We start from the raw sequence: 27571 nt of genomic DNA, 5'->3' as shown, positions 1-27571 counted from the left end.
GGGATGGGATTAACTTAGTTATTACTAAGAAGAAGAAGAGGGTTAGTCTGGAAGTGCTGCGTGTTGTCCATGCTCACTGTAGTCACTTGTAGCGGAGGAGGCTGTCAGAAGGCGTTTACTTCGCGGCTGGTGCTGTCAGGATTTACCCTCTCCTCTTTCACTTGTTCTGTCACCGTCTGCATTTCTCAGCCACTGGATGTTAAAAATGGACCAGCATCCTGATCTTCCGACGAGAGGTTTGTGACCTTTGTATGCTGTGAAAAAAAATAATCAATAAAATAAACTCTAGTCTAAGGAGCTTGGAAAGAAAAGCGTCTGGACTTCTTTAGGTTGCTTGAAGACGTTTCACCTCTCATCCGAGAAACTTCTTTAGTTCGAGATTTGCTGGCAGATACTCAGCTCAATATAGCTGACTTCTCTTGACTTTATTCCCTTACTACTGCAATAAATTTAACCACGAACTTTGTTCTTTCAACTCAGCATGGCCTAATCTCATTATTCATGTTTCTCTTCCCGTTTTCTCTTCAGAGATGTCAGATAACAACACAGATAACAACACCACAGCTGAATCAACAGATCCTCCTCAGAGGTTCACAAGAAAAGAGATTCTCACCTTAATATCAATGGCGTCTGTGAACTTTGGCTCTATGATTTGCTACTCAATATTGGGCCCATTTTTTCCCACCGAGGTAAGTTCAAGGAAGCCAGCATCATAGGGTACAAATCACATGTTGCAGCACAAGAGGTTAAAGGTTCAAGATATTAAAAGTTTTAAAAAATGAGTTTATGAATGCAGGGTTTGCATGAAGAAATAAAACACTTTCTCTCATACATGCAAGTTCATATATCTGCAAACAAATCTTTTTCCTGCAAGAGGAAACTAGGAACAATCATTTCCTTCTACTAAAATGTATTTGTGCTCCCATGTAGTTGTACAGTTCACAGATTAGACTATTGTTTAGCTTAAGAACTCAGTAATGTCTTCTGAAGGCAATGAATGAGTAGTCATGCGCTACCAACAGACATCCTCCCTGAAGACCAGTGAAGACTGGCTCTTTTGTAATCAGCCATTCAACTTAAGGTCTGTCATGAGCTCGAAATGCAAATGTTGGAAAAGAGTGGCACAACAAGCTGGTTAGGTAAAAAGGCATTTGTCACCTTAACCTATTAAGTTTAGCATATTTGATACATACAGGTTTTTTTGAGTTCTTGACACTTAACACACCATCAGTTTGATTTTTTTCTTTTCCCTCCCCAAAAATCTAAATAAATTGCAAAATACAGTTTTAAGCAATGAATTGCATTAAATAAATAAAAATACCAGCTATGGCAAATATAATAAAAATTTAAACTCAAATATGCTAATTAAATTTATCAGAAGGTTCAATAAACACTCGATTGTTTAAAAAAATTGAGTTTTATGGTCTTTTCTGGTTCAGGCTTGTAAGGGTTATTAACATATTTATAATTTCTACATCAGTTTTGAGATTCACTTTTCATTATCCTTGTTGTTTTTGTTTTCATTATGTAGATCCCCTAACTTTATCTGTTGTCCTGTTTTAATATTTAGGCAGTAAAGAAAGGAGCCAGTCAGACTGTAGTTGGTCTCATATTTGGGTGTTATGCTGTCTCCAATTTAATTGGTTCATTGGTACTAGGAAAATATGTAAGTATACACTTTCATTTCATGCCATATGCATAACAATTTGCAGCACAAGTGTAATCAGAGACTCTGTAACAGTGCAACTGACCCATTCTTTGTGTATCAGATTGTCCAGATTGGTGCTAAATTCATGCTTATTGCAGGACTTTTTGTATCATCATGCTGCACTATTATATTTGGGTAAGTGACCTGTGTTTCGTATTATGAAAATATTATGATAAAAATAACTCTGTTTATTTGGATGTATGTTTGTGAAGGTTCTCAGTCATCCAGGTCATAGTAGTCTAAGGAGCTTGGAAAGAAAAGCATCTCGACTTCTTTAAGTTGCTTGAAGACGTTTTACCTCTCATCCGAGAAGCTTGAAACCTGGCCCCACCCTATCATGTGATTTCCTGAGGTCAGATGGCCCAGGATGTGAGTGGGCATTAAGGCGTCTGGGAAGGGTACTCAAAACTGGATTATAGATGGCAGACAGTTGGTGTCGTAAACCACCACCTCTATGATAGGGTGGGCTAGGTTTCACATTGAGCTCACCCGAAACCTTAGCTGATTGTGACCTACACCTATTTTCACACCTTGGCTCATGTGATTAGGTAGAGGATCATTAGGGGGTCCATTGTCCCTTATGGGGGGATACTCCCACAGAGCTTAAATGTGGGACTCTCCACCATTTGACCCTAGAACTGAAGAAGCTTCTCGGATGAGAGCTGAAACGTCTTCAAGGAACTTAAAGAAGTCCAGACACTTTTCTTTCCAAGCTCCTTAGACTACTATGACCTGGATGACTGAGAACCTTCACAGACATATTGCCGTACATTTTGGGAAGGGGCGGTGGTTTACGACACCAACTGTCTACCATCTATAATCCAGTTTTGAGTACCCTTCCCAGACGCCTTAACGCCCACTCACATCCTGGGCCATCTGACCTCAGGAAATCACATGATAGGTTGGGGCTAGGTTTCACAATGAGCTCACCTGAAACCTTGGCTGATTGTGACCTACACCCATTTTCACACCTTGGCTCATGTGATTAGGTAGAGGATCATTAGGGGGTCCATTGTCCCTTATGGGGGGACACTCCCACAGAACTTAAATGTGGGACTCTCCACCATTTGACCATAGAACTGAAGAAGCTTCTCGGATGAGAGTTGAAACATCTTCAAGCAACTTAAAGAAGTCCAGACGCTCTTCTTTCCAAGCTCCTTAGACTATTTGGATGTAGCGTTACAACTTCCTTACCTGGATGATTAAGCATGTTTTAGGACTAACTGTGACAATATAACAAAGTTCAAGGGGAAAGATAATGACATAAGAAAACAAGAGGAGAAGTAACAGGTGCAAAGAGAGGGGGAGATTACTAACATAAAGACTCGAGAAATTTAAAGTTTAAAAATAAACTACAATATTCACCACAATAAAAAAAAGAGAGAGATACAACTGAATCGGGAGACAAGCAAAAGAAATATAGAAATAAGACTGGAGGAACAGAATCAAGATTGGATTAACTAAATGAAAACAAGGATCTCTGGAACTGAAGCTAAGAACTGACGGCATGAAATTTTCTTGTCTTGTCTTCTTTGCAGGTTTCTTGATCGGGCTCCTGCAGGACCTATATTCATCAGTCTGTGCTTTATTGTGAGGTCGCTTGATGCTGTCGGCTTTGGAGCTGCTATGACGTCTGCTTTTGCCATGACAGCAAAAATATTCCCAAACAATGTGGCAACTGTTTTGGTGAGGGTGGACAAACTTGTCAGACTGGCATGCTGTTTAGACATTAGAATCACGAGAAAACAGAAACAGCAGGTTTAAATTGTTATGTATCTCTCAGAAGCAACTGACTCTTGGCTATGATGTAAGAAATTCCCAGTATAGTAATCTGGGTCAATAATCCTTTTTATACTGTTTTAGGGTAGTTTGGAGATTTTCACAGGACTCGGCCTTATCCTGGGACCACCACTGGGAGGGTGGCTCTACCAGTCTTTTGGATACGAAGTCCCTTTTTTAAGTCTTGGATGTTTGCTGCTGATTATGGTTCCTTTCAACATTTACGTCCTGCCATCCATTGGTAGGTAACACCTAAGATTTGGGTGTATTATTTGTCCATTTGAAATTGCCATTTTGTGTTTTTTCATTTTTCTCACATTATAACTCAGCTGTATTTTATACTTCCCTCCTCTCAGAGGCAGTCCCATCGAAGGATTCATTCTTTCGACTACTCACCCACGTGAAAACAATCCTGGTTTGCTATGTGATATTCACTCTGAGTGCAGGTCTGGGCTTTTTGGATGCCACTTTGTCGCTTTTTGCTATTAACAGGGTAATGATATCCTTTATAATCAAATTAGCTTATGTTTATGTGGATTGCATGAACAACTTTTTTTCCTATTCATCATCTTTAGTTCGGTCTCTCAACTGGCTACGTGGGACTAATAATGCTTGGTTTATCTTTACCATATTGTCTGGCATCACCACTGATGGGGTATTTCACAGATAAATATCCTGTATGTATCCAAGCAATCAAAATGATAAAATATAAATGAATATGTAGATTTTGAAATGAAATTTGATCTTGTGCACCAGGCTACTAGGGTCGCTTTCTTGGTCACAGGAGGCATCACTGCTACAATCGGCTTCTGTCTGCTTGGTCCCGCCCCTTTTCTTCACATCCAGAGGTTAGTGTGGGATTCAGGTAAAACTAACACTTCTGTATTTAAAAATGATGGACATTTTAAGAAATATGTGTATCCCCCTCTGAGCCAAGAGTAATATCAGAGGAGAGATCAGAGTAGATTTTCCCAACCTCATTTTTACAGTAATGTCTAACTCTGGGAAACAGTTATACCTGCCAGGAAACAGTCCCACTGTGAATAAAAACTTGATCTAACTATTTGAAAGTGTTTTAAACCTGCACTCTTTCTAATGGCCAGCAATAGTATGTGGTTAAATATCCTCAACCAGACACTTTTGCTTGCCATCAACATGCTTCTGGCATAATTCTAGTTGCCTACTAGACCAGTTTATAGAGTTGAACTGGTTGGTTTCCTGGTATGGATCTGGCTTTCAACTGTAGTCCACAAATGTTCAATAGAGTTGAGTTTAGGCTTTGGAAAAGCTTAATGTTAGCCTTCTTTATCCATCCCAAAACCAGCTTGGGATCACTGTCCTGCTGGAACATGCAATTGTTTCCAAGTTTCAACGATCGAGCTGTTGATCTGAGGTGAAGTTAATGAATTTGGAGGCAGTCCTACTTCTTCATTATCACATTCACTTTGTGCATGGTACCAGTACCACTGGCAGCGAAACAGCCCCAGAGCATGATGCTACCACCATGATGTTTGACAGGTTGTACAGTGTTCTTGAAGCATCACCTTTACTACTCTAAACCATACCTCTGGTTATCATGGCCAGATAGCTTCAGTCTTTGCCTTGTCTGACCATGCCTTCTCCATCGCTTCTCTATCTCCATTGGCTTGTCCATGTGGACAAATTTCAGTCAAGCTTGTAGGCGATGATTTTGGTGATGTAAAATTTGCTTCAATGTGGACAGTGACACTGGTGATCCAGCAGTTTCTAGTTCATGGCAGGGTTGAGCCTTGGTGGTTCCACGGCTGTTCAGGAACATCCTGTCCAATTTTCCCTCGTCTAAGGGTGACTTTTTCCGTCTTCAAGACTTTGGAAAGACTTTGGTAAAGTGGTGACACATCTGAATAACCTGTACTTACGAAGAATTGTTTGAAATCATGATCTTGGAATCAGGTTTTTATAAATGTTGCCAAGAGACCTTTCCAACTTGTATAAATCTACAATTTTTCTTGTTAGATTGTCACTGAGTATTGAACAGGCCTGCGAGCATAAGAAGAAGAGAAACTATCACTTGTAGTTACTCATACTCTCTTACAAGAAGGTAACAGGTCTTAGTCCTGTCAATTTCAAAGACATTATGGAAGTTTCAGTACCACTTATTAAAATAGTATATGTACATATTTGTCCCTGTGTTAATGAGGAAAAAACCTAAATAAATCCAAACATGTGCACCTAATTTATATTTTTCAAAGTCATTAAAGATGTATACTGTACCATCATTCTACCCTGGAAAAACATAGTTAAAAGCCCTAAATTGCCATGACATTCATGCCCTTGAGTGTGGTTAAACGTCAAACCCCAATGTAAATCTTTACTTTACAGTCATATGATCATAAGATTTCACAGCATCTTACACCATTTCTTCTTTTGTTCTTCTTCTTTTGGCTGCTTCTTTTAGGGTTCACCACAGAAAACCATTTCAGCCTATCCCTAACATCTTCCTCTGTCACACCAGTCATTCTTCACTACACTGTGGTTTTCCTCTATTCCTCCTTCCTGGCAGCTCGGTTTTTAACATCCTTTGTCCAGTGTATCCACTATTCCTTTCACTATTCCTGTCACAAATCACCCCAGAAACTCATCTCCACCCACTCCCTCCTGGCTGCATTCTTTTCTTCACCTCTCTTGTGTACTTTGTGTTCCTTTCAATGATTAAGCCCAGATATTTAAACTTTATACCACTACTAGGGAGTTATTCAGTGGTACATATGTTGCCTCGACAACTTATACCATATTTAATCCCTTTGCCTTAAAAAGTCTAACTTCTGTATCTTTTTCTGTATTTTTGTTTTGGTTTAGTCAGTTGTGGTTGCTGGTCGTCATGCTGGGTCTAATTGGGTTTTCTCTGGGTATGAGTGCAATCCCCACGTTCCCTGAGATCATCACATGTGCATAGTGAGTTCTTTCGCATAATGCTCAACATTCATGAGCTGTAGATTGTTTTCTGGTTTTTTTGTGGATTTTCTTTCATAAATATGGCTGGATGAAACAAATGTTCTGCAAATTTTGTTTTTCCTCATAGTGAAATAGGATTTGAAGAGGGGCTAAGTACACTTGGAATGGTGTCTGGGTTATTTGGTGCAGTGTGGTGCACTGGGTGAGTCCCTAATATATTTGTTTCCCGGCCTTTGGCTTTTTAGTGCCGTGATTTAGTTCTAATTTTGTGATTGTTTTTAAGGATGTTTTATGGCCCCATTGTGGGAGGAATTATTGTTCAACATCTCAGCTTTGAATGGGCTGCTACAGTTCAAGGAGCATTGGCATTTTTGGGTGTAAGTATCAGTGACTGCAGCGTTTAGATATTTTAGGTCAATACACATCTCATTGAACACTCTGCCCTCAGGCATTTCTCATGTTCGTGTATTCTCTCTGTCAACGGACAAAACAACCAAGGTAGGCCTAAACTTTAAGTGAGCATAATAATATTTGTCAGTTAAACCACATAGAAAACTTTTTTTAACCTTTGTGCTGTCTGCACCAACAAAAAATGGTAATTCTTTTTTTAACGTTTAAATTTAAGGGTCCAAGAAAACAGTCAGCGAGCAGATGAAAGAACCCCTCTCCTATGATCCTGTGTTCCAGCTCCAAGTTACACAACTTTTTAAACATCTTATCAGCCATTTTTTGTTATCAGGCTGATATTGTTTTAATGGTGCGAGTCCTTTGGTTATTTATATGTGGTTCTAGGGAATGCATTGTAGTAGGAACTACCCAACAGGTATTTTAATTTATATTTGCAGGTATTTATAACTCTATAGCCTGCTTCTTATCAATGCAGTAACACTGTGTAATGTAAAATCTAAGATTAATTGTATTATGTTTTTACAAAAAGCTAGAGAGTCATGGAGTGGGTCCAAAAATAATTTGGGGAGCAAGACGGATATTAAAAATGAAACCAGAAGTTCACTACACAAACCCAGCTTGATTGTGAGCTAAGTTAGAGTCCTGTGCTGGTAGAATCCACAGAAACAAACTCCTGCCAAAGTATTTAAAACTGCCTTGTAATAGTTTTTTCAACACTGCCAGGATAACTCACACACAATAACACACAATGACACCAGCCACTTGGTTAGTAGGAGTGAGTTTTTATAACCAGTGGCTTAATTGTAAAGCAGTGCAAGTGTACTGATTTAAGGTGGTGCATCTGAATGTAAGTGTTTCATATGGGTGTGTAACTTATAAAGTATACATTTATTTACTATACTAAAACAGTGCAATTTACTTGATAATCACAAACAATTGTGCCTTTTGTAGAGATGTTCATAGGATTTCTACATCACAACTTGGATTTCATTTTTAATTGACCAATATCAACATCTGATTACCTCATTCATAGAAATGTGAAGAAAACCGTGTGATATAACGATATCTTTGGAAAGATAAATTATACAGGTCATAATGAACCTTTCATACTGTACTAATTCTTCAAACAGGGAATTTATTGCAGATTTCACTGCAGTTAGAGATGTTGAATGTTTTACCTTCTTTTCTGCCTGAATTATAGATTTATTTAACTCTGATATTGAGGTTTTTTTCACTCACTGACAATTTAAGGGACTGCAAAGACTGATTATTAATAAAAAATGGAAATACAACTATAAATTAATTTTTTTTTTATATTGTAAAGAAATATATATATAAATCCTCTCTTACAGGTTAATCAAGTCGAATTACAATTCGACATGAGTTTTCTTACATGGATAAGTTATTCAAAATATTCAATGCACAAAAAATATGCTTATCAGCTTTACATAATTAAAATAATTTTGTAATTTTGTTTTTCCCAATTCAGCTTTTCAACTTTTCAATACTAAAAATATATCACAATAATAATAATATCACAGCAGCACCACGGCGAATGGTCAATTCATCAGAGCGATTTGCTTTGTAATCATAAAGAGAAACAACCTAGGAAAAGATCAGAGAGGTAGGACAGTTGAATAAGTGTGAAATAAGGCTGCGGCTGAGCTTTAAATTACACTGGATACTTACTACTTGCTGAACAGGTGTAGAATCTGTTTCTACGTGGATCCCTGAAGAGTCAAGAAGAGTCTGACAAAGAAAAAAGGACATTATTTAATTCTTGTAGCAGCAATTTTAGATGGCAGACACCACTGCAGTCCTTGCGTATCTTAGCAACATTAAAATTAATTGGAAACATTACAAAATCTTACCGTCTGTAGTCTAAATGACGAAGCACCTTTTAGAAGATGACCGACAGGACTGAACCCACCTAAAAGTATAAGAAAAAAACATCAAGCATTGAAACTGAATTAATATTTTATGCATTACCACGGTAAATATTATACATTATACCAGTAACTGCAGTTTGTAGTAGTCACTTCAAGAGATGGACAATTGCCAGGAGTCCATATGTGTTTCTGTTCATAGCGTACATCCTGCCCAGTGCTGAAAGGACTCAGGCCCAAGTTGTACGTGGCACAGTTATAATCTTCATAATCATTTCAGTTACACAGCTCCATTGAAGCCATTCACTGGTTAAAGACAAATAGCTGTGTGATTAACTGAAAAAAGCCACTTACGGGGCTGAGTGCTCAGAGAAGCCTGTGGGATAAGCTGCTCTGCCAGAGCTCCAGTGAGCTGCAGTCTGGAGTGTGGTGACGGGAGAGATGGAGGTGGGAGTGAGGCATTTAATCCTGTCTGCAAAATAAATATAACAAAACTCAAGTAACTTGCATAATAATTCAAAATGGCAATAATTTAATAAAATATTTAAATAATTTGCCCATGCTTATATTTATATCATCAACATATCATCTATGTTACTGAATGTATCATGTTTACTCACATATTTCTATTCACTGTCTTTCATTATAATAAAATCTAAAAGTAATATTTAAATTTGTGGATTTCATGTAAACCTAATGTAATTCTCACTGTCAGGAACACGGCTGTAAAATCAGTATTAAATGGGGGGGGGGCTGTTCCAGTTACCATAGGGCAAGAGGTGGGATACATCCTGGACATGTCGCCAGCTTGAACCACAGAGAGACAGACAACCATTCGCACTCACATTCACAACTATGGGCAATTTAGATTGACCTAACTCCACTAACTGCATGTCTTTGGACTGTGGGAGGAAGGTGGAGTACCTGGAGAGAACCCACGCAAACATGGGGAGAACATCCAAAGTCTACATAGAAAGACGACATATTTGTACATATATCGGTTTACTTTAATCTGCCAGACTGCGGAGGGCAGTAATGGGATGGGACTAACTTAGTTATTACTTAGAAGAAGAAGAGGGTTAGTCTGGAAGTGCTGCCGGGTAGTCCATTCTCATGACTGTAGTCACCTAGGGGAGGAGGCTGTCAGAAGGTATTTACTTGTCAGGATTTACCCTCTGCTCTTTCAGTTGTTCTGTCACCGTCTGCATTTCTCAGTCACTGGATACAGATCCCTGAATATTGAAAATGGATCAACATGCGGATCCTCCAACGAGAGGTTTGTGACCTTTGTACCCTGTGGAAATTAAATTACTGTGTAAAATAAACTAAGAATTGTTGGCAGATACTCAGCTCAACTTAGCTGACCTCTTGACTTTTTTTCTTATCTCTGCCAAAAGTTTAACCACAAACTTTATGTTCTTTCAACTCAGCATGGCCTAATCTCATTATTCATGTTTCTCTTCCCATTTTCTCTTCAGATAACAACACAGATAACAACACCACAACTGAATCAACAGATCCTCCTCAGAGGTTCACAAGAAAAGAGATTCTCACCTTAATATCAGTGGCATCTGTGAACTTTGGCTCTATGATTTGCTACTCAATATTAGGCCCATTTTTTCCCACCGAGGTAAGTTCAAGGAAGCCAGCATCATAGGGTACAAATCACATGTTACAGCACAAGAGATTAAAAGTTCAAGATAATAAAAACTTTAAAAAATGAGCTTATGAATGCAGCTTTTGACTGAAGAAATAAAACACTTTCTCTCATACATGCAAGTTCATATATCTGCAAACAAATCTTTTCTAGCCAGAGGAAACTAGGAACAATCATTTCCTTCTACTAAAATGTATTTGTGCTCCCATGTAGTTGTACAGTTCACAGATTAGACTATTGTTTAGCTTAAGAACTCAGTAATGTCTTCTGAAGGCAATGAATGAGTAGTCATGCGCTACCAACAGACATCCTCCCTGAAGACCAGTGAAGACTGGCTCTTTTGTAATCAGCCGTTCAACTTAAGGTCTGTCATGAGCTCGAAATGCAAATGTTGGAAAAGAGTGGCTGGTTAGGTAAAAAGGCATTATATTATCCTTGCTGTTTTTGTTGTTGTTATGTAGATCCCCTAACTTTATCTGTTGTCCTGTTTTAATATTTAGGCAGTGAAGAAAGGAGCCAGTCAGACTGTAGTTGGTCTCATATTTGGGTGTTATGCTGTCTCCAATTTAATTAGTTCATTGGTACTGGGAAAATATGTAAGTATACACTTTAATTTCATGCCATATGCATGGCGATTTGCAGCACAGGTGTAACCAGAGACTCTGTAACAGTGCAACTGACCCATTCTTTGTGTATCAGATTGTCCAGATTGGTGCTAAGTTCATGCTTATTGCAGGACTTTTTGTATCATCGTGCTGCACTATTATATTTGGGTAAGTGACCTGTGTTTCGTATTAACTATGATAATGATAAAATTGGAAAAAGTCCAGATTCTCATTGTGACAAAAGGACCCAACAACTCCAAGGATCATGCTGACGTTCTGTCACTTTATTTGTTTTACACACACCTTTTCAGTGTGCTTTTGGAGTTCGCTTTTCAGCATGACTCAGCGAGTTGCTGCTGCTTCTGCTCTCCGACTCAGCGTGCTGCTTAAATACGCGAGGCATGATTAAACAGTGGTTACCAGCTGTCAGCCATCCTCCCCTGGCACTGCCTCCTGCTGCCCTATCCCTCTTCAGCAGCCAAAAAACAAACAACACCCCGCCACCCTCATCTCCCACAAATTTCCTGAAAATACCAAACTAACAATGAATTTATTCATGTAAAAAATAATGTTTTGTGCTGAATAAACAAAATGAAAACAGATCCATTAGCCACAATGTTTAGCACACAGTTGTATATCCATATACATATTGTTCTGCTGTAAATACACAAACTGGTTGGAGTGATGATTAAATCCACAGCAGAAAATAGTTCCAAACTTGTGTAGGCAAATCTGCCAAAAGAATACTGTGCCAAGCTGCTTAAAAGGGAGTCTAGGAATTCAGTAAAATGAAAGTACACCGTTATAATCCATTTATAACTTCAGTTGGAGCACAGACTGTGAACAGCAAGCACACTAGGGAACTTGTAAAGTTTGGGGTTTTTTTTAAGGCTGGCGCATTGTTGGTTTTAATGAGGATAAAAAAAAAATAACTTAAGGTTAACGTTCTTGTTAATTTTTTCATCTGTCACATAAGAGCTGTGTAGCAGGCAGATTGTGGAACCAAATGCAAAACTCTGGAACTAAGGCGTAAACTCAAAATATAGCTTTAACGTTGCCCACTCATAAGGACACAAAAGGTTCAAGACAAACCATGACAGACAATATAACAAAGTTCATGGGGAACGATAATACGACAACACAGAAAGAATAAGACAAGAAAGACAAGACTGGAGGAACAGAATCAAAAGGAGATCAGTTAAATGAACCTAAAGAACTGAAGGTATAAAAAACACCAAAGCAAATTATATGAAGCGTCAGGAAATAAACAGGACAAATAAAAACAAAGAAATCACAATGTGAATAAAAAGCTAGATTCCATGAATACAGAACCCTAATACAAAGATACAAAATGAGAAAGAACCCCTCTGGGACCAAGGCCCAGAGACCATAGCACAATCACCTTTGTTTCAGATCACACACAGTTCCTCTGAGCTTATTTATTTCATCTGCATTTCCTTTAATCTTTCTATTCTGTTTGACACTTGCTGGCTCTTGTCTTTGCAGGTTTCTTGATCGGGCTCCTGCAGGACCTATATTCATCAGTCTGTGCTTTGTTGTGAGGTCGCTTGATGCTGTCGGCTTTGGCGCTGCTACAATGTCTGCTTTCGCCATCACAGCAAAAATATTCCCAAACAATGTGGCAACTGTTTTGGTGAGGGTGGACAAACTTGTCAGACTGGAATGCTGTTTAGACATTAGAATCACGAGAAAACAGAAACAGCATTATAGGTTTAAGTTGTTATGTATCTCTCACAAAACAACTGGCTCTTGGCTATGATGTAAGAAATTCCCACAGTATAGTAATCTGGGTCAATACTGTTTTAGGGTATTTTGGAGATTTTTGCAGGACTCGGCCTTATCCTGGGACCACCACTGGGAGGGTGGCTCTACCAGACTTTTGGATACAATGTCCCTTTTTTGTTTCTTGGATGCTTGATGTTGATTATGGTTCCTTTCAACATTTATGTCCTGCCATCCATTGGTATGTAACACTTGAGATTTTGGTGTATTGTTTGGTTTATTATTTAAAAATTGCCATTTTGTGTTTTTTCATTTTTCTCACATTATAACTCAGCTGTAATTTTATGCTTCCTTCCTCACAGAGGCAGTCCCATCGAAGGATTCATTCTTTCGACTACTCACCCACGTGAAAACAATCCTGGTTTGCTATGTGATATTCACTCTGAGTGCAGGTGTGGGCTTTTTGGACGCCACTTTGTCACTGTTTGCTATTAACAGGGTAATGATATCCTTTATGATAAAGTCGGCTTACGTTTCCTAGAGTTTTTGTACATTCCTTGATCAACGTTTTTTCCCTATCCATCATCCTTAGTTTGGTCTCTCAAATGGCTACGTGGGACTAATAATGCTTGGTTTGCCTTTAGTGTATATTCTGGCATCACCGCTGATGGGGTATTTCACAGATAAATATCCTGTATGTATCCAAGCAATCAAAATGGCTAAATGTGTATAATTATCTTTTTTCTTTTCTTTTTAAAAAAATTTTGATCTTGTGCACCAGGCTACTAGGGTCGCTTTCTTGGTGACAGGTGGCATTGCTGCTACAATTGGCTTCTGTCTGCTTGGTCCCGCCCCTTTCCTTCACATCCAGAGGTTAGTGTGGGATTCAGGTAAAATTAACACTTCTGTAATTAAAAATGATGGACATTTTAAGAAATATGTGTATCCCCCTCTGAGCCAAGAGTCATGTCAGAGGAGAGATTGGAGTAGACTTTACTAACGTCATTTTTACAATGTCTAATTCCAGGAAATAATTGCACCTGCCAGGTAACAGTCACACTGTGAATAAAAATATGACATTGCCGTTTTGGAAGTGTCTTAAACCTGCCTGCATTATTTTTCACGGCTAGATAAAGATAATTTAAGATAAAGATAAGATACCTTTATTAGTCCCACAAGGGGAAATTTCAAGAGCAACTCCTGTGGTAGCAAAAACGAAAGCCCGTTGTACAAAAATTTGTGAGGAATTAACTCTACTTTAAATGTTATTATATAACACTAAATATTGTGCTAATTACTTTATGGTCTCAATTTCCAGGTTTAAGTTTAATATTGGTTAAATGTCCCAAAGTAACTGTGACCTCGACCAGACACTTTTGGTAGCCATCAACAAGCTTTAGGCATATTTCAAGTTGCATATTTGACCAATATTTTGAAGGTGTTGATTTTGGAGCACGAGCTTCTTTCTAGGTAATTTAAAACTTGTTTCACCGCAGATGCTGGTGTTTCAGGAGTTTCCAGTTAATGGCATGTTTGAGCCTTAGTGGTTCCTGGGCTGTTCATGAATATCCTAACCAATTTCCTCTCATCTAAAAGTGACAGTTTGGGTCTTCTTCTAGACGCTGGCAAAGTGGTGACACATTTTAATAAGAGACCTTCCCACCTTGTGTAAATCTTCAACTCTCCTTGTTAGATTGTCACTGAGTTCCTTGGACTTGCCATTGTTCTGAGTATTGGTCAGTGCTTCTCGCTGCTCTCCTTCTGTCACAAATCACCCCCTAAAACTCATTTCCACCACTCCCTCCTGTCTCTACTCTCTTCTTCATTGTTCATTGCTTTGGATGGTTGAATCCAGTTATTTAAATTCATTCATCTTCACTGCCTCTGCTCTTGGCAACTTCACTATTATGTCTGTCTCCCTATCATTGACACATAGGTCGGTTACTTTGGATGGTTAAGCCCTGGTATTTAAAATCTACACCACTGCAAGGGGAGTGGGACATATGTTGCTTCGACAAGTCATATACTGAATTAATCCCTTTGCCTTAAAAAGCCAAACTTCTGTATCCTTTTGTTTTTTTTACATTTAGTCAGCTGTGGTTGCTGGTCGTCATGCTTGGTCTAATTGGGTTTTCTCTGGCAATGAGTGTAATCCCCACGTTCCCTGAGCTCATTTCATGTGCATAGTGAGTTGCTTCACATAATGCTCAACATTAATGAACTACAGTTTGTTTTTTGTGTTTTTTTTTCATAAATATGGCTGGATGAAACAAATATTCTACAATTTTGTTTTTCCTCATAGTGAAATAGGATTTGAAGAGGGGCTAAGTACACTTGGAATGGTGTCCGGGTTATATGAAGCAGTGTGGTGCACTGGGTGAGTCCCTAATTTATCTCTTTCCTGGCATTTAGCTTTTTAGTGCCGTGATTTTGGCTCTAATTTTGTGATTGTTTTTAAGGACGTTTTATGGCCCCATTGTGGGAGGAATTATTGTTCAACATCTCAGCTTTGAATGGGCTGCTGTAGTCCAAGGAGGGTTGGCATTTTTGGGTGTAAGTATCAGTGGCTGCAGCGTTTAGATATTTTATGTCAATACAATGTTAATGATCACTCTGTCCTCAGGCATTTCTCCTCTTCGTGTATTCTCTCTGTCAACGGACAAAACGACAAAGGTAGGCATAAACTTTAAATGAACATAATAAGTTCTCTTTCATAGTATTCATTTCGTTTCTCACTATGGGAACGCCTTCTATGTGACCTCATCAGAAGCTGAAATGCCATTACGTTAGCTCTTACAGGCTTTTTAAGTGACGCTCATGTCAGGAGGGGCTAGGGCCTCCCTATATAATAGACTGACATAGTTTCAGATGTCATTCAAAAACTCTTCTCACTTCTTACAGAAGGCTGTTGATAACTGTGCTGTTGGGTTTAAGCTAAACTGTCCACTGTCCTTGCAGCAGATTTTCTGTCCAGGGGCAACCCACTGAACGCAGACTAGAGGCTTCAACCCTTCTCTATACTTTTCCACCAGTGGCCCTCCTGACAGCCCTGTGCTGGCAAGAGAAACATTGGGTGGCTGAGATTTTTTTAGCTGCTTTCCAGCCCATCTTGACCTCATCTTCATCCCAAAGGTTATCAGTACATGTTCCCCAATAGTAATGCCTGCCTTTTACCAGGTGGCCTCCATGCACATTCCACTTGGGGCCTGGCTACCTTATAGGCTCTCTCTAAGGGAGTTTTATCCAGGAGGTGTGTGCAACTCCATGCTGGGCCTCATCTCACACATTTGCTAGGTTTTACAAGCTAGATGTGACAGCACCTAACCTAGCGCATTCAGTCCTCAGCACAGGTTCTTTGTTCACCAAACAAATGCTTTGAAAGAGAACTTAAGGTTATGTATATAACCCTGGTGCTCCGAGTAGCATGAGTGTCTCACCAGACCATCCTCTATAAAAAATAAAAAAGGTGAGCTTGTTTTGAATGGCATGTGACACTATTTCAGCCTATTATATATGGAGGCCATGGCCCCTCCTGACATAGGCAGGTGCATAATGGCATTTGAGCTTCTGATGAGGTCCTACAGGAGGCGTTCCCATACTGTGACACTCATTTGTGCTACTCAGAGGTTATACATGTATAACCTCAAGATCTATAATTTCTTCTAAATAGAATTATTTTGGGGTTTTTTAAACATTTGTGCTGTCTGCAACAACAGCAAAAATGGTAACTCTTTTTTAAACGTTTAAATTTAAGGGTCCAAGAAAACAGCCAAGAAGCAGATGAAAGAACCCCTCTCCTATGATCCTGTGTTCCAGCTCCAAGTTACACAACTTTTTAAACATCTTATCAGTCATTATTTGTTATCGGGCTGATATTGTTTTAATGTTGTGTCTTTTAGTTATTTTTATCTGGTCCTAGGGCATGTGCTATAGTGGGAACTGCCTAAGAGGTATTTTAAGAAAAAAGCTAGATACATTCATGGAGTGGGACCAGCTGCATTCCCAACGGGTTCCCAGATATATTTGATCATTTATTTGGGGAACAACATGCACATTAAAATGTAAACAACAAGTTAGACTCCCATGCAGGTATCCACAGACACAAACACCTGCCAAAGTACTTTAAACTGCCTTGTAATAGTTTCTCCAACACTGCCATGATGACTCACACACAATAACACCAGCCACCCACAGTTTGGTTAGTAAGAATGAGTTTTTATGGCCAGTGGCTTAAAAGTAAAGCAGTGCAAGTGTACTGATTTAAGGTGAATGTAAATGTTTCATCAACATCCGATTACCTCTAAAAATCATGTTATATAACAGTTATACAGGTCGTAATGAACCTTTCATACTGTGCTAATTCTTCAAACAGGGAATTTATTGCAGATTTCACTGCAGTTAGAAATGTTGAATGTTTTACCTTCTTTTCTGCCTGAATTATAGATTTATTTAACACTGATATTGAGGTTTTTTCACTCATTTTTTGTACATTAGCATTCAAATGTGACAATATAAGGGACTGCAAAGACTGCTTATTATAAAAATGGAAATAAAACTATAAAGGATTTTTTTTAATGTTGTGAAGAAATATATATATATATATAAAACTTTTAAATCTCTTCCAGGGTAATCAAGTGGAATTACAATATTACATACGTTTACACAGTATTATCTGTTTTCTTACATGGATAAGTTATTCAAAATATTCAATGTACAAAAAATATGTTTATCAGCATTATACAATTACAATATTTTTATAAACATATTTAACAAATTTAATCTGTATTAGGTGCAATACAAACTGTGACTTTTCAAAACTAACAAAATATTTACAAACAAAAAATGTAAAATATACATCACAGCTGAAATAAAAATCAGAATAAAGCAGACATACGGTTGCTGTTAGTTTCCATGAGTTTATGGATCAGGCTCAAAGGCACCGTTTGTGTGGTCTGTTGGCCTCTTTGGCAAAGGTCGCCCTGCTGATCTGCCTATCCTCCTGGTGCTACTGGTCGACGCTGATGCATCTGCATCTGAAAACGTGGCTTGAGAGGAAGCTGCAGGGACTCGTGGTTTTTTCACCTTCTTTTTTCTTCTACTTCTATGGGGGAAACGTATTTCACAATCAGCACTCAATATCTCTCCACCGCAATACAGCTTCATCAGCCTGTGTAGTTAGAAGTAGTTAGAAGTGAAGCAAAGAGAGCCACTTACCTAGTAACTGCCATCTCAGGTTCTGTGTCGGAAAGCGTCGGCTCAGAAAGAAACCTAAGTTCTCCAGAAGAACTAATAGCAGCAGACACCTGGGAGATATGAGTATAAAGAAAAAAGTGATGGCCCATGGGAACAGGAAATGAAAAGCTATCAAAGTGACACTTGCCCACTGTAGGCTTTAAAATGACTCATGGTTTGTCATAGTTTCGCCAAAATAGCTGCTTACAACAGAACATGGAAGTTGTAGCTACAGCTAGATTTGCATCAGAAGACAGAAAAATACAGAAACTGATATTTTCTTCCAAATCTCTTATTTTCATGCACAAAAGGTGGAATGATGACTACCACTGCTGTTCAAAATGTTGTTGTAGCTGTAGTATGTAAAAGGAGAACCAGGAACCACAGAGCAATATATTGATATTTTTCGGTCTTCTCTTCTTTTTTGTTGCTGACATGAAATCAAGCTGACAATTTTTTTGACAAAAGGCCTACAGTGGGTATAAAAAGATTAATTAATGAGATGTAAACTCCACCCCCACTTCATCTTTTAGCCAAAATACATTAATGACCACATCCCAGTCAGACGCCACTCTTGATTTTTTTGTTCTCTTACCCTAGTAGGTGTTGACCTCTCATCAGGCTCTTTAGACAAAGCCATGTGAGTCAGCTCTTCATTGTAATCTCCTACAACAATAACATGTTTTTATCATTTTTATAAACAATTTTTAAAAACATATCTACCACAAGAAAAGATAATCCACCTACTCTGATCTGCTACGTAAGAAGCAAGAAAATATCCCTGCTGCCCGTTTTCAAGGCGTCCAAACCACCAGTTCTCGTTGTCTTTGTACAGTACTTGGATGACATCACCACGGCGAATGGTCAATTCATCAGAGCGATTTGCTTTGTAATCATAAAGAGAAACAACCTAGGAATGGAACAGAGAGGTAGGACAGTTGAATAAGTGTGAAATAAGGCTGTGACTGAGCTTTAAATTACACTGGATACTTACTACTTGCTGAACAGGTGCACAATCTGTTTCTACGTGGATCCCTGAAGAGACGTGGTCAAAAAGAGTCTGACAAGGAAAAAAGGAAATAACTTCTTTCTTACAGCAACAAGCAGGCAGACACCACTGCAGTCCTTACCTATCTCAGCAGCATTAAGATTAATTGGAAACATTACAAAATCTTACCGTCTGTAGTCTAAAAGACGAAGCACCTTTTAGAAGATGACCGACAGGACTGAACCCACCTAAAAGTATAAGTAAAAATATCAAGAATTGAAATTGCAGTAATATTTTATGTATTACCACGGTAAATATTATACATTACTACAGTAACTGCAGTTTGTAGTAGTCACTTCAAGAGATGGGTAACAATTGCCAGCAGTCCATCTGTGTTTCTATTCATAACATACATGCTGCCCAGTGCTGAAAGGACTTGGCCCAAGTTGTACGTAGCACAGTTATAATCTTCATAATCATTTGAATTCAGTTACACAGCTCAATTGAAGCCATTCACTGGTTAAAGACAAATAACTGTGTGATTAAGTGAAAAAAGCCACTTACGGGGCTGAGTGCTCAGAGAAGCCTGTGGGATAAGCTGCTCTGCCAGAGCTCCAGTAAGCTTCAGTCTGGAGTGTGGTGACAGGAGAGATGGAGGTGGGAGTGAGGCATTTAATCCTGTCTGTAAATAAAAATGAATAAATAAATATATAACAGCATTAAGGTGCAATAAATTAATTAATGCAATTCAAAATAGCTGTAATTTTCTGTCTTACATTATAATAAAAGTAAAATTTACATTTGTGCATTTCATGTAAACCCTCTAATGCAATTCTCACTGTCAGGAACACCGATTTAAAATCAAGGTTAAATAGAAATCTAAACATTTCTTTCAAATATGAAAATATAAATGAACACAGAGCGGGATTAGCATATTACACAAAGGGAAAAAATGTCTGAGTTTACAATTAAAGTATATAAACCCGGTTCTATGCGGTTTCCCTTCTCAACACATTGAGGGCAACTGAACAATAAACTGATTGGAGGCAGATTACAGAAAACAAAATCAATATTGACAGAAAAGGCTCATAAAGCTTGTTCACCATCTGTGACCTCAGCAATGCTTCAGTATACAAAGGTGTGTATTTTGATATAGTATTGATAAAAACTCACTGTGCCAACATCTGATGTGAAGCTCCGGCCTGTGTGAGTACTGCTTAATTTATCTGCAAACCAGAAAAATAGGTTAAAATACCAAATATAATATAGCTAATTATAAAAAGTCCTTCTCATCTAAACTGCTTAGAGTACCTTGCTCATAAATGAATCCAGAAGCAGAAGATCTTTGACGTGGTTCCTGAAAAAAATATGTAAAATCCTTTTCTAAGAATTTCAGTTAATTTACCTGCACACTTATTTCACTCTACATTTAAAAATTAACACAGCGTTATGAGCATTTACCAGAACTGAGTCCAGTTGTTCCTTCACACACTGCATTTTCAGTGCAAGTCTTGTTGCTTGGGCAAACTGATCCATGGCTGCAGAAATAGATGTGTCCTGCAAAGCTAGAGGGTCAGGTGTGTTTATAACACTTTTGATATCTTCAGAAGCTGATCTGCTTGCTGCTTTTATACTGCGCACCTCCATCTGGGAAACTAGAAAAAATAGGAGAAAAATAAGGCAGAAATAAAGCTGTGCAAGTCTGTACAATACTACTGACTAACTTCTTCTTTTGTCAAAGAAAACACAAACCTTTGCGGTCATACAGGTACACGTGGACAGGCTGGCTCTGACCGAAGGCACTGAAAGCTACCATGTTCTCGTAGGGGTGAAATGACACGCCGTGGAGAGCCGTGGGGTAACAAAGCTCTGAATATACTGCAACTTGATCACCTGGGAAAAGAAACGGCTGGAGCAACTATGCAGAATACTGTCAAAAACATTAAGAACCGACTAGTTTCTTTGTTACAGGAAAAAATAACAATTTCATGCTCACCTGTATCAGTATTCCAGACATACGCCATCCCATCCTCACTGCCAGAAAAGATGAAGTTCCCACATGGTGTAAAAGTACTGTAAATCCTCTCTCTGTAGTTAATGGCTCCAGTGTATTTCTTTACAGCCAGACTTAGAGGGAAAGCCCAAACACATATAATAATTACTCCTCATTTATATGCAAAGTATAATACAATACTATAATATTTGACTTTGCTTTATTATATCTCTATTTTTTATCTATTTATTTTTATTTTCTACAATTTCACACAATACTTTTCTAATTTCGTCTTACATTCTCAAATCCATCATCCTCAGTACACTGTCTTTGGCATGTATGAGCAGGCACCGCCCATTCGGATGGAGCTGCAGCATGTTGATGGGGATACCACTGAGATCACTCTCATCAATTTTCTGCCAAAAGAAAACATAGGATTTTAAAATGACCATAAACTAACATTAGCTAAATAAAGTGCAGTGAATAGTATCAATTCTTGTACCCTCTCTATACACCAGTGGCGACATGGCTGCTGCCGCTGCCTGCTGTCATTTACTGAGGTTTTCCACACAATTATGAGGCCCATGTTGTCTCCAGAAAACATTCTTCGACCTATTTACAATGAAAACAACATCAGGTATGGCATAAGATATACAAGAGAACAAGCCTCACATTCATTATAAAAGAGTAGTAAAACCAAACACAACACCCCTTCACAGAAAGGCACACATGTGGCACATAGACACAAAACCAGAATTAGTTGGCTGGCTTTGAGTGTTTCTTTGCTTTAAAGAGAGCAGCTTTCCTTCTCTCTGAACTGGGCGTTGAAGTAAATGACAGTGACCGTAAACAGTCTAAGACAAATTTAAATCTCAGTTACCCACTCTAATAATAGAAAAAAAATAGTCCAAGGCAAGTCAAAGCAAACCAGTCAGTCTGGCATAAAGGTTATACTGGCAGGAATGTTTGGGAAAAAATTGGAGCCAGTGGATTTATAAAAACAGAGCTATACATAAAGTTCACATTAATCACCACTTTATTTACAGCTATTAATAACAAGATTCATTAAAACATATACAAGAGACATCATTCTTTAAGAGACTACATTTACTCTTATCTTCTTCCAAGTTTTCCTAGCTCACAGTACCTGACAACACACACACACACACACACACACACACACACATCGGGGACATGTTTCCATAACAGGGCTTACAGTACCTTCGGAGTCAAAGCAAACTGTGTTAATGAAACTGCTGTGACCCTCAAACTCCTGCAGCAGCTGGCCATTCACATCACCGACATCAACTCTCCACACTCGTATCAGGCAGTCGTAGCCCCCAGTTACCACCAGGTTCTGGGCTGTAGGATGGTACCGAGCACTGTACACAAACGATGGATGAGGGAGCACCTTCTGGGCTGTTACTTGAAGCCTCTCTACATTCCACTCTCTGAGGGTAACCATGTAAAATACAAAAACTATTTTATATAAAGAAAAATGCGTTTGCTAGTTTTTAATTCAGAACATCACTAGTATTGTTGAGGTAATTTCTTAAAAAAGCAATGTATTACACACACTACAACTTAGTTAACTTACTTTATTTAGAGCTAAAATATAATAGATTATACAAAAACTGAGTCACTACCAGAAACAGGGACACCTCATTCACTTCTAATCACTTTTATTTAATCTTACATTGTAAAAGACAAAGTTACCTGACAGTTCCATCAGAGGAGGCAGACAAAAGGCTGCGGTCATCTCTGGACCAGCAGAGATCATACACTATTTTGAGGTGGCCATTGAAGGCAGCCAAAACCTTGCCAGAGGGAATCTCATACACTGAAATAACAACAGCACGTTATTTTTTTATTATTTTTTTTACCTGATTTTTTAAAAATATATATATGCACAGACATGGGAGAATCCAGAAGTCATCAAAGAGGTGTTCATGGCATACAAACAGCACAGAAATTACCTGGTTGGAGTCAACAAAGCATTAGAAGGGGGACTTTTAGACCGATGAGATGTGACCTACCTACAACAGGGAACGCATCTTTGTCAGCACAAGCAGCAGCCAGTATGGTTCCAGCGTGAGAAAAGAGTACTGTGAAACAGCCCATCTGACCCCCACGAAATGCCAGCATTGGCTTGTTAGGAATTCGACAGATCTGCAACAGTAAAACTCTGTTTAGTTGTTTGACTGCCACTCTTTGCTACTGTACTTACCCATGTTCAGGCTAAAAATATAAACATGTATATTTGTATGTAATAGGAGCAGTTTAAACCCTTCTACAAACCTGACCAGGCAGCCTGCTCCATCTCAAAATTGGAGGTTTGCTGTCTAGAGGTTGTGTCAGACTTCTCTTGGTGATCTCATTCTGCAGTTCACTATAGGAGGTGCTGCCTCTCTCCTCCTGCAGTGCCATCATAGACCGAATACTAGGGTCCACCTGAATAACATAACCAGCTCAGCTACAACATACTCCATCCATTAATCCATCCATGTACATATGAAGATTTATTAACCTTCCAGCAACTACACAGTAGCAGCTAACTTACATGCTCAGGGAGTTTAATGCCTTTTACTGTAACATAAAGGGTAGATGCATATTTGGTTCTTGGGTACTTTCTCCACCATTCAACCACCTCAACTGTTTTAGGTTGGCTCTTTGCCCGATGTGGAGGGCAAAAGAGCTGGAGACGAAGTTTACTGTCAATATTCAGCACACCATTTGTGCCAACAAGCTAAAAAATGGAGGGGAAACAGGGAATACATATTAACAGGGGAGATTAAAATACAATCAGACTAATCTTTTCTTTCTAAATGACCAGATTAAAGACATTACCTTCAGAAATGCCCAGGCAATCTTTCGGAAACCTCGGTCATGCTTGTCAACATCAATGTTGGCTCTTGCTTCTTCCATAGTCACAAAATCAAGGATCTTTGCAAAACATTTCAATAAAAGAAATTATTGTCACACATGTTAAAATATGGTTCATTAACTGTTATTGAAATAACTCTTACTTCAAAGAACAGTATGACTTTGGGGCCTTCGTCATGTTGTTGAACAAAGTAGCCAAAACGTTCATTGAAGATGATCTGCTCCTGCCACTCAGGGATGACTGATTTGTTCTTCTTGAAGTCATAAGGCTGGGTCATGATGGGGAGAACGTGGTCAACGTTTTCCTGCTCATAAAATGAGGATACGGGGCGATGACTACAAAAAAGAAAAACAAAATGTGAACTGAAGGCAAAATGTGTTATAATTCCAAGGTTTTGGCACTGTTAAGTGGCTTATAAATAAAAATAACTATGGTCCAAATAAAAACAAATAACTATGGTCCAATTATTTTAAGGTAAAAATATCTAAATAAAAAATGTGCCCAGAAATTGAAACACAACATTAAACTTAATCGCAGAAATGTCTCACCAGTCTTCTTTCTTCACATATTGCCCTGTGGCTTCATCAACGACGTGGATCTTCACCATGGGGTGTGAAATCATCAAGTCGGTCTTGAGGCGGTCTGTTCTGTGAATGTACACTCCAAGAACAAGGTTGTCATCAAAAACTGGTTTCTGAGGTGCTTCTGACTCCGCTTCACTCTGTTCTTTGACAACTACAAGGGGAGAAAACAAAATATGAAATGGATTACCATCAACACCTTTATACACCTTTAACTGGAATTTGATGAATCCTGAGAATTATCGTGCAATCACCATGTTTTTTCTTCTTCTTTTTCTTCTTTCCCTTGGATTCTGTTTCATTTTCCACTTCAGCATCCAGGTCTGTATCTTCATCTTGATCCCTGGAGGCAAAAAAAGAAGTAGAAAGAAATCAAACACTGTTGCCTTATCACTAATTATAACTCCATAGTACACTAATAGTTATACACACCCTGGATCTGAATCTGTGACTACAGATTTCATCTTTTTCTTTTTCTTCTTCCCCACATCATTGCTAAGCGTAACACTTTGCGAGACAGCACTCTCATCTTCTCCTTTGACCCTTGTCCTCCTTGAAGTCCTCTGCTCCTCCTTTACTATCTTTTGCTGGTATTCATGCAATAGGTTATCTTCTGTGTCCTCCACCTGGCTTGCTTCTTTAGCCTCTGTATCTCCTTTGCTTTTTCCCTTTTTATTTTTCTGCTTTGGGGCCTTTCCACCTACAGAATCATCTGGATCCAATGGAATTTCAGGTCTTGATGCATTTGCATCTTCTTGGATGTGACTTCTGATGTCCTCGGGCGTAGGAGGAGAGGGAAGGTCCCTCTTACTTTTTCTTTTAGATTTTGATGTTTTAATCTCCTCTTGGTTTCTATTGTTGTTAAAATTAACCTTCTCTGAAATTTCTCTCTCCCTTCTTTTATTCTTTGTGTAGCGAGGGCTGCCCTCTTCTGGGTCATATGTGTTCTGGAGGATGGTCTCATTGTCTTCTGTGTCCTTCTCAAGGTTGAGATTTTTTTTTAGATTCTGAAGCTAAAGAGGAAAAGGGAAGGAGGTGTCAGTACTTACAATCTTTTTATTTTGTTATTTATTAAACTTCCGCAATTAAAATATGTCCGACATGTTGTATGTTTTGGAAGAGGGGCATCATGACAGCCTTGTTCACATAAAATGCAGAATCCACAAGGATTCTGGACTATTCAGAAATAGTTTTAAGACATGTCCTGCAAGTTCTATATGTTTTTGCCAACATCTGATGTAAAATTATCAATAGAACACAAGAAACACATACCACAATAGTCTCCGGTGTTTCAGTGCTTTTCTTTTTCAACGTTTTCTTCTCAGATTCTGTGTACTTCTTGAAGACTTCATTAAATCTTTCCCGGGTTTTTGCCCGGTCTTCACTCTCACCTATAAAAGGGAACATTTTATATAGATTACATGACAATGCAGATTAGACTTTATAACATAAATAAGATTAACTACACGTTGTTGATAACACTTCTGTAGATTGATAAAAAAATTTTGCAAAACTTGTAACTGCATTTTTACACTACTGCATCACACTAAGTAAGAGAAGTAAGAGTAGCAATGCAACAGACAGGGGACAAGTGAGGTGAAGAAGAGAGTGCAGGCATGGTGGAGTGGGTGGAGATAAATATGAGAGGAAAGAAGGACACCCTGTCACCAACGTGACAGGGAAGGTTTGCAACATTTTAGTGAGACCTAATATGATGTATGGTTTGGAGATGGTGGCACCAAGAAAAAGACAGGAATCTGAGCTGGAGCTGGTGATGGAGTTGAAGATGTTAACAATGTTAAGGGAGTGACCAGAATGGACAGGATTAAAAATGAGTACATCATAGGGACAGCTCCGGTTTAAGAGTTTGGAAACGCTACCGAAGTTAACGAAACAAGACCGAGGGGGTTTGGGCATGTCCAGAGGAGGGGATAGCGGATAGATTAGACATATGTTAAATATAAAGTTACCAAACACGAGGAAAAGAGAAAGACTACAGAAAAGATCCGGGAATGTAGTGAAGGAGGAAATGCAGAGGGATAAGGAGAGATGCAGGCAGATGATGTACTGTGGCGACCCCAAATGGGAGCAGCCGATAAAAAACGGCATTGCTACTTTAATTTAAAGAACCTTCCACCATTGGAGTGAGGAGGGAACAGCAGGAAACTTACCTGCTGGCATTCTTAGACAGCGTGATGTTTCTCTTTCCGAGCGCAAAATGAGAATAATCCAAAACTGAAGACTCTCATTCTAAAAATACAGGATAACGACGTTAAAGTTGCACAACAAAATCTCTACTGGGTTAGCTATGTTTTGCTAGCCAAGCGTTTAGCACTCTAGTAAAACAAAACCGTATTAAGTCTCCCATGGTGTTTAATTTGCTGAAATCAGAGTATAGGAAAAAGTACAGTTTGTGTGAACCACTAACCTTAGCCACTTTAGCAGCTAGCTTGCTAAATGCTTCTGATAGCTCACTGACTTTGTAGGGTTACTACATTTGGTAAGATAATATTTAGGAGCTTTAACGAACAGTCTGAGTATTAAAACAAACCTCGCTCCACAGTAGCAGTCCGTAAAAGTATGTATAAGAAGCAGAAGAGTTGGCCGAGGGTTAGCGCATGTATCTACTCTGCAGTGATTGTGCTGTCCTCCATCTTTAACAACAACGCTTCGACGGTTTCCAAGTCAACAAAGCTGAAAAAGAAAGGCGGAGCCGGTGAAACGTAATCTGACGTACATACAAAAACAACAAATTAACCAATCAAAGCTGAGGACAGAATTTCATAACAGAGATATATTTACATGTTTTTTCTGTTATGATTAGCTTCACTTTCTTCTTATTTTATGTCTACCTCTAAAAGCCTGATGTTTATCATAATCTTAAATATAGAAAAATCTGTTATTGCATTAATACAATGGCCAGAGAAGAAGTATCCTATTAATTTATTCAAGTAATGTAATGTTTTTACCCGTGTTGCACTTTTTTGTAAGCTGATATACACTTTACACAGTTCACATAGAATATCATACAGTTCTACATCACAGTCACAAAGGCTTGCACACAAAGAAAGAATACAATAAATTTGTAGCCTAGAACAAAAGAAACGCAAACGAAAATACTACCAACCCAATATGAAGGCTACAGAATTCCACAAACTTGCACAGCCGTGAAA

At 38.6% G+C, this 27571-nt stretch overlaps 3 protein-coding genes across 6 annotated transcripts; 2 read left to right on the top strand and 1 right to left on the bottom strand.

The window, feature by feature from the left end:
• The first annotated feature begins 29 nt into the window (after window positions 1-29).
• slc18b1 (solute carrier family 18 member B1) lies at window positions 30-7979 on the top strand. The gene is made up of 14 exons (XM_003443000.5): window positions 30-236; window positions 529-689; window positions 1571-1666; window positions 1770-1843; window positions 3247-3394; window positions 3572-3728; window positions 3844-3980; window positions 4063-4164; window positions 4244-4335; window positions 6326-6421; window positions 6549-6623; window positions 6705-6798; window positions 6870-6919; window positions 7047-7979. The coding sequence occupies exons 1-14, from the start codon at window positions 197-199 to the stop codon at window positions 7093-7095; spliced, it is 1371 nt and encodes a 456-aa protein (XP_003443048.2). The 5' UTR covers window positions 30-196; the 3' UTR covers window positions 7096-7979.
• Window positions 7820-27122, bottom strand: ahi1 (Abelson helper integration site 1). 4 transcript variants are annotated; one of them, XM_005477333.4, is made up of 27 exons: window positions 26950-27122; window positions 26570-26648; window positions 25671-25789; window positions 24831-25411; window positions 24653-24741; window positions 24366-24552; window positions 23960-24152; window positions 23781-23876; window positions 23494-23679; window positions 23232-23384; window positions 22970-23102; window positions 22650-22773; window positions 22155-22384; window positions 21436-21545; window positions 21231-21349; window positions 20937-21067; window positions 20693-20833; window positions 20402-20595; window positions 20252-20297; window positions 20114-20166; window positions 19505-19622; window positions 19130-19188; window positions 18947-19012; window positions 18700-18862; window positions 18548-18618; window positions 17935-18023; window positions 17276-17821 (listed from the first exon to the last, which is right to left on the bottom strand). In XM_005477333.4, the coding sequence occupies exons 2-27, from the start codon at window positions 26577-26579 to the stop codon at window positions 17638-17640; spliced, it is 3645 nt and encodes a 1214-aa protein (XP_005477390.1). In that variant the 5' UTR covers window positions 26580-26648; window positions 26950-27122; the 3' UTR covers window positions 17276-17637. The 4 variants fall into 4 exon arrangements, 3 of the variants coding, with proteins under 3 accessions (XP_019204617.1, XP_005477390.1, XP_019204616.1); XM_019349071.2 differs by having other exon boundaries at window positions 26827-26963; XR_003215269.1 differs by lacking the exons at window positions 17276-17821; window positions 17935-18023; window positions 18548-18618; ... (2 more) ...; window positions 19130-19188; window positions 19505-19622 and adding exons at window positions 7820-8434; window positions 8519-8759; window positions 9070-9187.
• LOC100710131 (MFS-type transporter SLC18B1) lies at window positions 9228-16964 on the top strand. Its single transcript, XM_013270038.3, has 14 exons — window positions 9228-9991; window positions 10194-10345; window positions 10873-10968; window positions 11072-11145; window positions 12484-12631; window positions 12805-12961; window positions 13083-13219; window positions 13313-13414; window positions 13502-13593; window positions 14811-14906; window positions 15023-15097; window positions 15180-15273; window positions 15344-15393; window positions 16475-16964. Exons 1-14 carry the CDS (start codon window positions 9961-9963, stop codon window positions 16521-16523), a joined length of 1353 nt encoding a protein of 450 aa, XP_013125492.2. The 5' UTR covers window positions 9228-9960; the 3' UTR covers window positions 16524-16964.
• Window positions 27123-27571: the final 449 nt, after the last annotated feature.

The sequence above is a fragment of the Oreochromis niloticus genome, linkage group LG19 (genome assembly GCF_001858045.2).
Source record: "Oreochromis niloticus isolate F11D_XX linkage group LG19, O_niloticus_UMD_NMBU, whole genome shotgun sequence".
Taxonomy (NCBI): Eukaryota; Metazoa; Chordata; class Actinopteri; order Cichliformes; family Cichlidae; genus Oreochromis; species Oreochromis niloticus.
The sequence above is the reverse complement of the archived record's forward strand: the minus strand, read 5'-3'. Positions and strand labels throughout refer to the sequence as shown.

Bases quoted from the DNA above. Each gene is read 5' to 3' on its own strand.
- slc18b1 (XM_003443000.5), top strand. From the start codon at position 197: ATGTTAAAAATGGACCAGCATCCTGATCTTCCGACGAGAG. The intron at 1,844-3,246 runs GTAAGTGACCTG...TCTTCTTTGCAG, and splicing joins TGCTGCACTATTATATTTGG to GTTTCTTGATCGGGCTCCTG. The intron at 3,729-3,843 runs GTAGGTAACACC...CCCTCCTCTCAG, and splicing joins TTACGTCCTGCCATCCATTG to AGGCAGTCCCATCGAAGGAT.
- LOC100710131 (XM_013270038.3), top strand. From the start codon at position 9,961: ATGGATCAACATGCGGATCCTCCAACGAGAG. The intron at 10,346-10,872 runs GTAAGTTCAAGG...TTTAATATTTAG, and splicing joins GCCCATTTTTTCCCACCGAG to GCAGTGAAGAAAGGAGCCAG. The intron at 12,632-12,804 runs GTGAGGGTGGAC...ATACTGTTTTAG, and splicing joins ACAATGTGGCAACTGTTTTG to GGTATTTTGGAGATTTTTGC.
- ahi1 (XM_005477333.4), bottom strand. The intron at 21,068-21,230 runs GTAAGACGAAAT...TTTCCCTCTAAG, and splicing joins AGGATGATGGATTTGAGAAT to TCTGGCTGTAAAGAAATACA. The intron at 17,822-17,934 runs GTAAGTGGCTCT...TTTCCCCCATAG, and splicing joins CCTGAGATGGCAGTTACTAG to AAGTAGAAGAAAAAAGAAGG.